The sequence below is a fragment of the Argiope bruennichi genome, chromosome 4, assembly GCF_947563725.1.
Source record: "Argiope bruennichi chromosome 4, qqArgBrue1.1, whole genome shotgun sequence".
Classification (NCBI taxonomy): domain Eukaryota; kingdom Metazoa; phylum Arthropoda; class Arachnida; order Araneae; family Araneidae; genus Argiope; species Argiope bruennichi.
Genome location: NC_079154.1, coordinates 24,866,131 through 24,878,382, shown reverse-complemented (window position 1 = coordinate 24,878,382; position 12,252 = coordinate 24,866,131). Strand labels below are relative to the sequence as shown.

Below are 12,252 nucleotides of genomic sequence, written 5' to 3'. Positions count from 1 at the left end.
GTCTGAAACTGGAGATTCGTCAAAATCTGGAGTTCAAATTTTTTTAACGATTTCTATACTTTCTCCACAAGAAAAAATAAAAATATAATTTAAATACCAATAATTAATAATCCACGGCATTTGAAAATTTGGTATTTCTGCCAGTGGTAAATTTCTTATATAAATCAGCCATAAATTATCAATTTTTGCTTCTCTCTTTATAGTTCTTCTAAAAGCTAAACTTGCAATTAAATGTGAATTTATAAAAATATTGTCCATATTTGTTGCATCATTGCTCGTGCTTTTGTCTGAAGCGAAGCAATGCTTGCTCTTTGCATTCCATAAATACTTGCTAAGCATAATTTTGAAGAATGATTTCAGGCAAGTTTACATTGGTTAAGAAATACGGTTGATCGCCAAATTAATCTTTATTCGTTCACCAGTAGCTCCTAGCCTTTGGGACTTTAGAAACAAATAAGTTTTAATCGCTTTTATAAGTTTTAATCATTTTCAATCTTGATAAAATGCTGGGTGGAGGCGAAAAAGCGAAGAACAAAAATTATTTCTTGTTTCGAATATTGAAGTTCGTTTAGATTTATTTTTAATATTCAAGCTAGCAATACGTATAAAAAGGCATTTCAAAATGAAGAAATATAATTGGCTTGTGATTTATGGAAAAAATCTATTCACTTCTGATTACACGGAAAATTTATCTTCAACGCAAATTATTTAAAATATTAATTAAGAATAGACAGAAAGAAGAAATTGAATTACTATGTACAAGATTTGGATTAATTTATTGCATATATTTATTTTAAGGTTGACATTCTAACAAAAGCAAAATGCATTTTTTTTTTCTTATTTTCGTTTCAATGATTAGATCTATCAAATTTTCACTTCGCGTTCATTGAATTATTTCACCTCTCTCCCCTCCCTCCAAGGGGTGCGTCCCAATGGGGGCGCGTCCAGATGTTGACAACCAAAAATATTTCAACACAATTTCAATATCAGTAATATTTATTGTGTTGATACATTTTACAAGAAAGCAATTACCTGTTACATTGTAAATTTTTGAGATGTCAAATGGCTGCAATTCTGTAATTCCCAGATGAAATTCCTTAAAACAGGAATGATGTATCACTTATTATATTAACCATCTTCATAAATATAGATTTCATTATTGGTTTTATCAACTCCCTCGCCTCAAGCAATTTTCGTTTGATAAATGGAGGCGTTGTGCAGAAGAGTATCATGTTAAATCGAAATCGATTAAAAGCCTTTCATCATCTGAATCCTATTCAATATTCTTCGATGCGTTTTATTTTTTATTGGAAAGAACCTATTAACAAGAGGGTGAAGAGCACGAAAGGAACTTTGTAGGAACAAAAAAATGAAAAATAAATTATTTGCAAAAAGTTTGGAAGAAAAAACAATTCCTCTCGGCAAGCTGGAAGGCGAAAGTAGATTCCTTTTCATCTAAGTTATTGTTTTCAAATTCCGTTCAATTCTTAAACAAAAACTATGAAATATTAAATTTTGAAGCAACTATCGATAATAAATTTATTGCTATCACAAAATTTAATATTTATTGCAAAATAACTAACAAATATTATAAAAGCAGTATAAAAATATACATTGTTACGAAGTTTATGTTATTGAAAAGGTTTGAAGTCTCTAAGCGTATCATTTGAAAAGAATTAAAAGTTTATCTCTAAATTTTAAACATATTTAAAGAAATAACTATCTTTTGCAGTTATTCTTCTTTCAATTAAATGCAGAGAATATTGTTTTATGATAAAAAGTACAAATTTATCATTTAATTTTCCAATTATATTGAAGAAAAAATTCGTCTGCTTTTCGTAATGTTGGAGTTAACATCTTATCTTTTAAGGCTTTGAATATTTCAGTTATAACGATTAATTGAAGTAAATGAAAGTTTAGGTTAACACGATATCTTTGGAAATTAATTGCTCTTATGCGTTTAATACTTAAGTAAAACCCATAATGGTTAGCTTTTTAACTGTCAGTAATGCGACAGATATTAAATCAAAGGAAATCAAATTAACAAAAGCTCCGGAACAACGAATGGCATTTAAATAACAAAACATGTTTATTACACAAAATACGCAGAATTTTATTTATATAAATTTTCTTCATATGATTATTCATTTTCTGCATTCCTACTTTTCATATATTGTAAAATAATTCCAAATTGAACTGTATTTTACGATTTGGGAAGAAATAGAATATAGTTTTAGAAAATAATTTTGTTTATTTTAAGATAAAATGGCCATACAAGTGAAATGGTACATGGTGGTATATAGTACAAGTTGTAATTTTTTTTAAAACGATAAGTCGCCAAATGCATTAAACTGTTTTTTAATTGTTTTCTTTTTATTGGTTAGTTTGGAGAGTTTCGATAGATTTGGCTAGAATTCTTCTTTGAGGACCCATAATCAATAAGTGCATATTTCGCTTTCATGAATATCGTCACGAACAAAATATAATTTTACAAAATAGATTTATTCGGAGATAGAATATTTAGAAGAGTGAATAGAATGTAAAAGTTTGGAGATAGAATACGAATATAAAAGTTCGCTATACCTTCTTTGAATTCGAGAATGATCAATCAAATTTAATTTTATGAGCTTATCACAAGATAATCAGTTCACACACCCTTCCTATTCTATCTCCATATGCTCGGTTTATGTTTTCATTATATATCTGTAAAGACAAAGATTATCCGTATCACAATGTTACTGTAGTTACTGTATATCCAATAAAAAAATCTTTAATTTCACCAAGCCTAGAGTAGGAAACTGACAGAACTTTTGCCAAAATATCACCCAAAATAAAAGATTCGTAATACGAATAAAAAGGCTTATGAAACTTCTACAAAATCGAAGGTATGATATCATCATTGACTTAAAATGACTTTTAATACCTTCACCAGCCACTAAGACATTCTTTGTGACCATTTTCGATCACGTTTTATGTTAATCTACTTTTGCCTGACTTTTTTTCCCCCAATGATATTCTTTATGCCAAGAGAATATTGTTAAGCAATAAACCTTACCAGATTTTTTTCTATCCCTGGTTTAATAAAAAAAATATTAAATAGTTTCCTAAGAGTGTATACATATTTGAAATACCATGAATGACTCAGAAAATTACGTATTCCGTTATGGCAACACCATCATCATAGTTTCTCTAGACACGTAATGTACTGGCCTCAATATATTGCATCCCGCTTTGGTACAAATTCTTCGTGAAAAAGATTTTTATGTCGTGACTTCGTCCATTCATTGATAATTTTTAAGTTGCTGTTGTTACATGAAAAGTCTATAACTTTAATTCAGCTGCGATAAGGTGCTGGTTTCATATCCATTTTAAGTGTATTTATATGACATTATCAGCTTTTCTTTAAATGATGCCATTTATTAACCCATAAAAATCTACACAAAAATTCGAAGAGAATAAATTTCTATTAGAACAGGTTTCAGATAAATTACTTTGTAGTTGTTTCAAGATAAGAGTCTTTAATGCGCAGATTGGCAAATTGCTGGTTTCTGTTTTGTTCAGAGCATGCTATGAATCTTAATTGAACTGAAAACAATATTATTTCGGTCATGCGCGCAGTTTTTTCATAAAAATGATGCTCTTAAGATTTTATGGAATGCTTATGATTTCCGAATGTAAAGATAGGTGGTATAATGAAATTATAAAATCATAAAGCAAATGAGAAATAAATGCAAATTTTAGATCTTCAAATCAAGATAAAGTTTCTCTTAAGTCTAAATTGTAAATTCCGAAATAAATTATACATCTTCATTTCAAAGAATTTTTATATAATTTAATATTGTTTATAGTTGTATCGTAAATTTAAAATAATACTACAATAAAGCAGATATATAATTTTTATTTTTGAATTTTACTTAAAATTCACATTTGCATAAATAGTTAAGCTTAAAAATGCGATAAAATATAATTTAACATCAGTATAACTATTTTCTTATAGCTTATAAGGATGACGTGCCAGAAAGAAGAGAAATCTTTCTTAATTTTAATCTTATCTGGAAAAAGAGCAACTGTATAATATGAAAACCTAGATACTGTTGATTTCAAGATCCCATTACCAGCAGTTCTCGAACGATTATATTTCATTAAAGGGTGATAAGCAGAAAGTTGAACGGTTAGTACTCTTCTTAATTCCTCGAATAATTTAGGTTCACCCTATTGCTAAATATATCTACCTTTCAATTTCCCTTTCACCACTTTATTAATGAAATAAACGTCAGCTGAAGCATGCGCAAAGGCGCGGAAAGTTTCCAAATCCAAGAATGAACAACGTTAATTTTTTTTTTTCTTTTTTTTTCGAAAGCATGAAAGTTAAAAAAGGGAGAAAGAGCAAAAATATTTAGAGATAATCATGTGTACTCTAAACAGTAATATAGTCGCACATAATTTCAACATAAACTTAATGCCATGCAATATTTTTTTCTCCTTTATATTATAAAGTTTGTTTTTTTTAAATTTCCGCTAAAACTTTTATATTGACATTTTCTAAATCCTCTAGGTGTGTATTCTGTGATTTAGAAGAAGTGCAAGTTTCTAGAACTTGAACCTCGCGATATCCGTAGATTAATGCATTTGCCTATTTCAGTCATGAGAGATAATAAAAGATAATAATATCTTAGATTAATTTTGCCTCCATCTCTGCTAACTGCTTGCAATCTTTTCATAGATCATACGAAGTTGTATCCAACGCCGATTCATACGAAAGATTTCTCAAGGAAGGGTGATTCAAAACATTGGAAATGTCTTATGGTAATGTATCTAGATTGGAACACTATCTGTGAACAGCGTCTTGCAAGTAAAGTGATGCGACGTGCACAAAGAAAAAAATATTTAAAAAGCTCTACAGGGCAAGCTTGGTTAACCAAGAGCTAAAAGTTTAGCACTTAATTACTTTTCGGGTAGTAGTTACTCATTAAAAAAATAATTCATAAAAACATTAATGAGATTTTTTTAATAAAAATTTATCAACATTTCAATGCTTTTCTTTAATATGTATGCAGAGCATTTTATCATTTATATGTAAAATAAATTTATGTTTAATGTTTTAGCTATTTAATATGTATCAAATATTACCAAAATCAATTTTAATCAACTGTACAAATTCCAGAAATAAAAGTTTTTAGTGAAATTTATCTTATTTCTTTACAATTTTTTTTCCTCTAATTTTTAAAAATGATCGTAAATATGTATTGTAGCAATATCTGGCATAGCATTCATGAATGAATTAATATTCACATATTTGGCGATGCAATTAAATACTTTTCTGAGTGCGCTATCACTACTAAAAGAGTAAAATTTAAAGAAGAAATCAAGATAGACGAATCAAGCCTAAAATATTATCATCCTTCGATGTTACCATACTTCAATATTATCAGTTTAAATTTCCTTAAATTTTTTATTAATCGGATATTTACACTAATTTCTGATTTAGATTTTAAAAAGAAATTCGGGTAAATTAATTCAACGTAGCTCATAGTAAAATAATCTTGATATTCAGACAAAAAATAAATGGCATTAAAAATGGCAGGAGAAACTGTAAATAATGATTTTTCATTTTAAGGAAATGTGTGACCTTTTTGAAATAATCATAACCGAAACTTTTATCGGAAATTTTCTACATGAAAAATATAATAGTGATGGATAAAAATGGCTCTCTTTTAATTTATTAATTTAAAGTTTGTAATATCTTAAGAGTTTGTTTTGAATATAAATTAAAATGCGGAATTATTAAACTTGAGGGAGTGATCTCACCGAAACTTTCTCGCATACTATCTAATAAATGTACAGGGTGGCCATAAAACACTTTTCTCTGTAAAACCACATTTCATATACAGACCGTGGAAGGTATGGTAAGATAAATTCAGCAGTAAAAGAAATTAATACCAAAAGTTGCCGATAGAGGAAATACTGGTACTATGGGAGTACGGTTATGAATGAATTCATGAAACTCACAGAAAATAATCTTTTATTCATCCATATTAAGGTCCCCTAGACGCCATGTAACATTTTCAGTATTCTGGCTTCCCATGTGTACAGCATATTACTGACTGTGTAGGGCGTTCTCCACTGCTGCGTGTAAACTGTCAGTTTCGATGTTCATAACAGCTCGTCTTATGTTCTGTTTCAAGACTTGCAGGTTTGCTTAAAAGAAGCCACGGCATTACACTATCTAGTGAAGAACAGTTTTATCACTAAAGCATGCTGAGGTAAGGTAGGGCCCCACTTAAGCACACATCAACAGTCAAAAATACATCAATAGTCAAGAACGAACTGCTAAAAGGACGTTTGCTCTTTCGTTTTTAAAAGGAATGCAAGCTGCTGCTGCCACGCTCCCACTAGGAATTTTACATAACCCATCTCGATATGCAAATTTCCTTGTTCGTACGTAAAAATAGCGCCAATATTTCTCCTAATGGCAACTTTTAGAACTTTTTTTTTTTTTTTTTTTTTTTTTTTTTTTGCGGATTTCGTCTTTCTATGCCTTTTACAATCTGTATATGAAATATGGTTTGATTTCGTTCATTCGTTTTAGCTGTAGAAGCCACCAAATAGGAAAAATTACTTTATTGCCACCCTGTATTTGTATATTAGCCACATGCCTTTGGCGAATAACGGTTATGAAAGAGTCTATTAGAATACGATCTTTGGTATTTTCACTGCCTATTAATCTCTGAGATGCGGTTAAAACACAAAGTACCAGTAAACCGAAAATGCATTTTGTACGTATTTTCTCCGACTGATTAAAAATAAAATTTAAGACAAATCTACAATTATAGTTGCAAAATCACATATTTAAATTTCGTTTGATATGATATTACGTTTCTAAGTCTTCGTATTTATACCCTTGGAAAAGTACAGACCGATAAATGGTCAACTTTTTAACGGATTTGATTCATACAACCACTTAACAAAATTTTACACATATTTACAATGCATTGTTAAATCTGTATATCAAATTTCACCCATCTAGCTTTCTTCTTTTTGTAGTTTTCGTGTTATCTCATATTCGGACAGCTGGACGAACAGATTTTGTTTCTGAATGGATTTCGTATAAAATTTGATAGAAATTAACAAATTTGGAATAGAGCCATATACAAAATTTCATTTATTAGTAATCGTGATCACAAACAGTCGGATGGACATAGAAAATTCCAAAAATGTGTTTTTCGAATTCAAGAAGGTCTGAAACGCACAGATTTGTCAAAATCTCAAGTTCGAATTTGTCTGACTAGTACGATACTTTTCTCTTTATATACTTCGTATACCAGATATTTAACAAGAATTATAAATTGTTTGGCAATAAAAATAACATTCTTGATATATCAATATAAACGAGTCTAGAAAAATAAATGCTTTAATTAAAAAGATTTGATCAAATAATTTGTGTTCCAGAGCAAAATGGAATTCTTTAAATATTTAGCTACATATATCTGGTTAATACAAAAATAAAACATCATGTTTAGAAATTAATAAGCAATATGTTTGAACTCTAATAATCTCATTCGGAACTTTGGATCCTAGGAAGAGAATTAAAAATTTTAAATTAAAAATATTATATATTTTTTTTAATTGTAGTTTCCTATAAAAGCAGATTAAAGGACTTGAACGAGATTCGAGGAAATATCAAAAATTCAAAATAGCTTAATGATATTTGTTGTTTTCGTTACAATGAGAAAAAAATAGTCATTTGAAGCCTTCGGTAAACTCAAAATGAGTGAAGTGTTTGAAGAATGAATGCGTAAATCATCAAAGGAGTCATTTGCGTACTCATTCTCAGAAGAAGTGCAAGTTCGTTTCATTCAACTTTAGAGAGCAAGGGTTTTTCAATAACAGACGATTCGAAAATGATGCCAAGAATCTTTCTCAAGGGTAGATGTGCCAAGAGCAGTTGCTGTCAGGGTCCTTTTTTTTCTGGCATCCCGACGAAATTTGAGAAATTTTGTATGATGGGTAGCATTCTAAGGAATCCAGTTAAAAATTGAATGTCACTTTTATTGCATCCATTTACTAGGAATGGCTGATCTCGTTTTCGATGATCTTCCATTTCTTGAAAAATAGCAGAGATGTTAGACATTCGAGAATTTTCTAATAAAAATAGAAATTCTAAACACAGACTACGAATAAAATTACACTTATTTTTGGAAACGTTGATAGACATTGAAGAATGTAAATAAATGCTTTGTTTTAAACAAACAAAAAATATTTTTTTATAAGTGAACTGAAATATCCTCGAGTCTAGACACACCCATAAATTTTGCAGTTAAGTGAAGAAAACGCGAATTCACAGCGAATAATATAAGTGAAGAAATAGAGAATAATAAGTCTGAAGCAACAGTGGATGTGTGAATGTCTCGTGTAATGACAAAATCTTTCTGGAACATCCGATTCTCGCAAGACCGAGGACTCTTGTGAAATAATTTCAAGAGAGGGCATGATAGAATAAGTTCCTTTTGCCAACAAATATTACATTTATAATATTTTATTATTTTTCAGACAATTTAGATCAAGTTTCACATTTTCAACAGCTATGCTTTTAATATTTTTCGTATTGAACCAATCTTTTTTTAAAAACCCTTTATGTGAAATCACCCAATATTATATGAGAATTCTATTTTCTTTTTAGTACGTGATAATCTCCTTAAATATTTAGTAAGAGGATAAAAATAACATAGATGATAATGTAAAGAGTTTTAAAGCGGTAGAAATTACAGAATAGATTGACGAAATACATCATGCATAAATCATTTTCTAGAAGGAAGATATCAAATATCAGAAATAAATGAAATTATGTTATGCTAGACTGTCAAATCTCCAAATGCCATTTTGATATATTCATAAAGCTACATAATTTTTCAATATTACTCTATGTAGGCCAATTCAAGACAATTAAAGAATTATTAAGTAATTCACTGGAGCAATTTCAACAAAATGAAGAGCAAACTCAAACATCTCGCTCACACACAAAAAAGAAATGCTAAAGAATGTCATCTTGAATTGCACCCCGCTACAACATCTTTCTTTTATCTTGAACTCAAGAAAATTCACGCTAATAATCTAATTTTAATTTTAAATGAGCTAATAATAATCTAAGTTTATTGTTCTATTTTAAGTAAGCTAAAAATCCCTCGGTTTCTACTGAAAGGTTGTTGCATGAAATCGACATAAAATATATTTGTATTTTTTAAGGAAAACTAGCAATCCGAGTTGAACTGAATTTAAAAATGGTGTTTAAAAATCCATGCGTTTAAATTTACACAATTTTAAGAATAGTTGGCAAAAAATTAAGAAAAGTCAAAATCATTGTAATAAAATAATAAAAGATCAATCCATCTATTAAAAATACTTAAATTTTGAATAACTTATAAAATTATTATTAATTACAAAAATCATAAATAATTCTAAAATACGAATAAAAATTTTCTTTCTTCGACAATTTTTTTAAAAATATTTTCTGGACAGATATTTCTGCAAATGCATCCGCATTGTTATGTATAAATATTATTCGTTATTCAAGAACATGATGTATAAATAGCATCGGGCGAATATTAAATATCAGTTTACTGAAATTTATATATTAATAACAAATGATGGCATCATGATGCTCAGCGAATTAATACTTTTCAGTGTTTTTTTATAAATTCTTCACAGTATTTTAATAATGAAATATTTATAAGTTTCAAAACAAATTATTGAAGGATGAAAAAATGTAGCAATTATTAAAAGATATAATCACGTGTTTCGATAAAAGAGATCATTAGCAGACGATTTTGCTTCTGCATGATGTAATTTGATATTAGAAATATTTTCCTGTCGAGTATGAGATTTAATTTCAATGTACAATGGATCATCTTTCAATATTGCATGGCTGTCATCTTTTTATATTGGATAAATAACATAAACGCAGCATAAAATAATAAAATTTGTGCGTTTAAATCTGGCAGCAATACAAAAAATAATATCTGAAATTTATCGTTTGCATTAATTTAATATGATCTCATTCAATATCTTTATAGTAATTACATAAAAACACAAAAATCTCAAACAATGTTGTACTTAACCTTTGAATCCAATCAATAAGTTTTTGATGTTTGAACCCATGATTAAATCAAAATAATAATTAATTTCAATATCCTTCGGACGCGTGTAAATATCCCAAGAGTCTTAAGTTTTGTATGAATTGAAATAACAATAAATATCCCAAACAGGGTATGTCATTTAATTAAAATAAATTTTTAAGTCAAAGTTTTAAATGGCAGTTTTTCCCAATTTTTTTGTTTGTTTAAATTTACCTAAATCTATATCTTTTTTAAAAAAATATTATTACAAATAAACATTTGCATTACATAATATAAATGTCTCATGAAGAATTAATAGATTTATATAATATAAGTAGATAAACTTATAAAGCATTAATTGATGGTTTAAATAAATATCTACTCTATTTATTTCGAAATAACTGTTTCTATCAGCTTTTCACAAATTTAACGAGAATAATTGTTTTACTAATAGGCTAGTTACAAAATAAAACTGCAGCTGATAATATAAACGTTCCATGCATCTAAATTCCTTTAGTTGAGTATCATCTTTCTCCTCGCATATTTCGTTCGAAACTCCACAGAAACTCGTTCAAGATCCCATCAGGATCTACGATCCGGCCCCTTTTTCTCCTCGTAGAATGAAACAGAACAAAACGCTTGCGCTGAATCTCATAAAAGAAAAAAAGCGTAAAACATCTCACATACCTGTTTAGGGGTTGCCCAGACAACCACACAGGAGAAAAACGCGAGAGTCCAAACCGCATGAACCGGCATTGTTGACAGAAAACACCGATCTAATCCAGCCAGCATGTCTTCAACTCTAGCGGCTCTTTTCTCTCCTGGAATCTCAAAATAGCGCCAAAACTCACTTTGGACAGAGTGAAACAAAAACAAGCGAAAAAGGAACCGCCACGATTGGCTGGCTTTCCTGACTTTTTTGGTTTATGAGTTATGGCCACCGTGCGATATCACGCCGATATGGCACACCTGTCCAGTGTTTTCTATTAAAAATATAAATGACAGACGCGCAAAATGAATGTATAGCAGATATGCGTTACTGCTCCATTTTTGCTTTGTTTTTTTAATTCGCGGGAAATTGGTGTTCTTTGTATGGCTTCGGGTCGACGAGATTAGCTCAAAATATTTCGGTTTAGAAGTATTCTTTTTTTACAGGGTTGCTATTTTTTATTGCTGAAGTTTTTGAAAGAACAAAGTTCAGTTTACATTTTTTTTTATGTGTGTGTGTGTATTGAAACATTTAATACTGCACGTAGTTCAAAAGGGGGGAAAAGGGGGAGATCTTAGGGAGAGCAAGCAGATAAGAATAATCTAGTATCATTTTTCATCCACTATTGTATAAAATTTATTGGAAGACTCTAAAATCAGATTTTTCAAATGATGTATTCCTTTTTTTCTTTTTATCTTATCACTGTCATTTCAAATATTTTCAGAATAAAATTAATATTCTCACCCAAATTTACAATAATGATGAGATATTTTTGGAGGGGGGGGGCATTTGTACATATTTTAATATTGGAATGTAGTTTTAATTCGATATAAAACTTGTTTCAAAAATAAAAAATACCAATACCAGTACTATATCCTGGAATATATTAATTTTTCATCACAAATACATGAAATTAAAATAGTTAATCGGACGAATAACAGATGGATAATTTCTTTTGCATTATGCCTAAAAATAATATATATATTTAGGTAATATATATAACAATGTAGTAAATAAACAAATATATTATGTAAACATATATTCATGTAGTATGTATAACACACTATTACATAGTAGTATTTTGTTATAATCATTTATAATCCCAAGTATTTCATTTGTATATTTAAATCATTATTTGTGATTATTTATGTAAACACATAGCATTTTTTGTTTTAGAGGAAGGTTTAAAACAAACAATACTATCCAATGACAGATAATAATTTTTATGGCTAGGCGTTTAATAAACAACGAATACTTCGCTTAAATACATAACCTCCAACAGCTACGGGATTACCGTAGTTGCTACGGGAATTAGAAGAAAACTATGGAGTTACAGATATATAGTAAAAAACAACGGAAAACAAAAAAAAGAAAGAAAGAAAGAATATATATCGAAAACTATAAAAAACTTCGAAAATACCTTCTTCCTGA

At 29.0% G+C, this 12,252-nt stretch overlaps 1 protein-coding gene across 1 annotated transcript in view; it reads right to left on the bottom strand.

Annotated features, from left to right (window-relative positions):
• Positions 1-10,931, bottom strand: part of LOC129965780 (A disintegrin and metalloproteinase with thrombospondin motifs 16-like) — a 75,225-nt gene extending 64,294 nt beyond the window's left edge. The window contains exon 1 of the mRNA XM_056079956.1: positions 10,800-10,931. Coding sequence (XP_055935931.1) covers positions 10,800-10,904 — 105 coding nt within the window. The 5' untranslated portion in view covers positions 10,905-10,931. The remainder of the gene's footprint in view (positions 1-10,799) is intronic.
• Between the last annotated feature and the right edge of the window lie 1,321 nt (positions 10,932-12,252).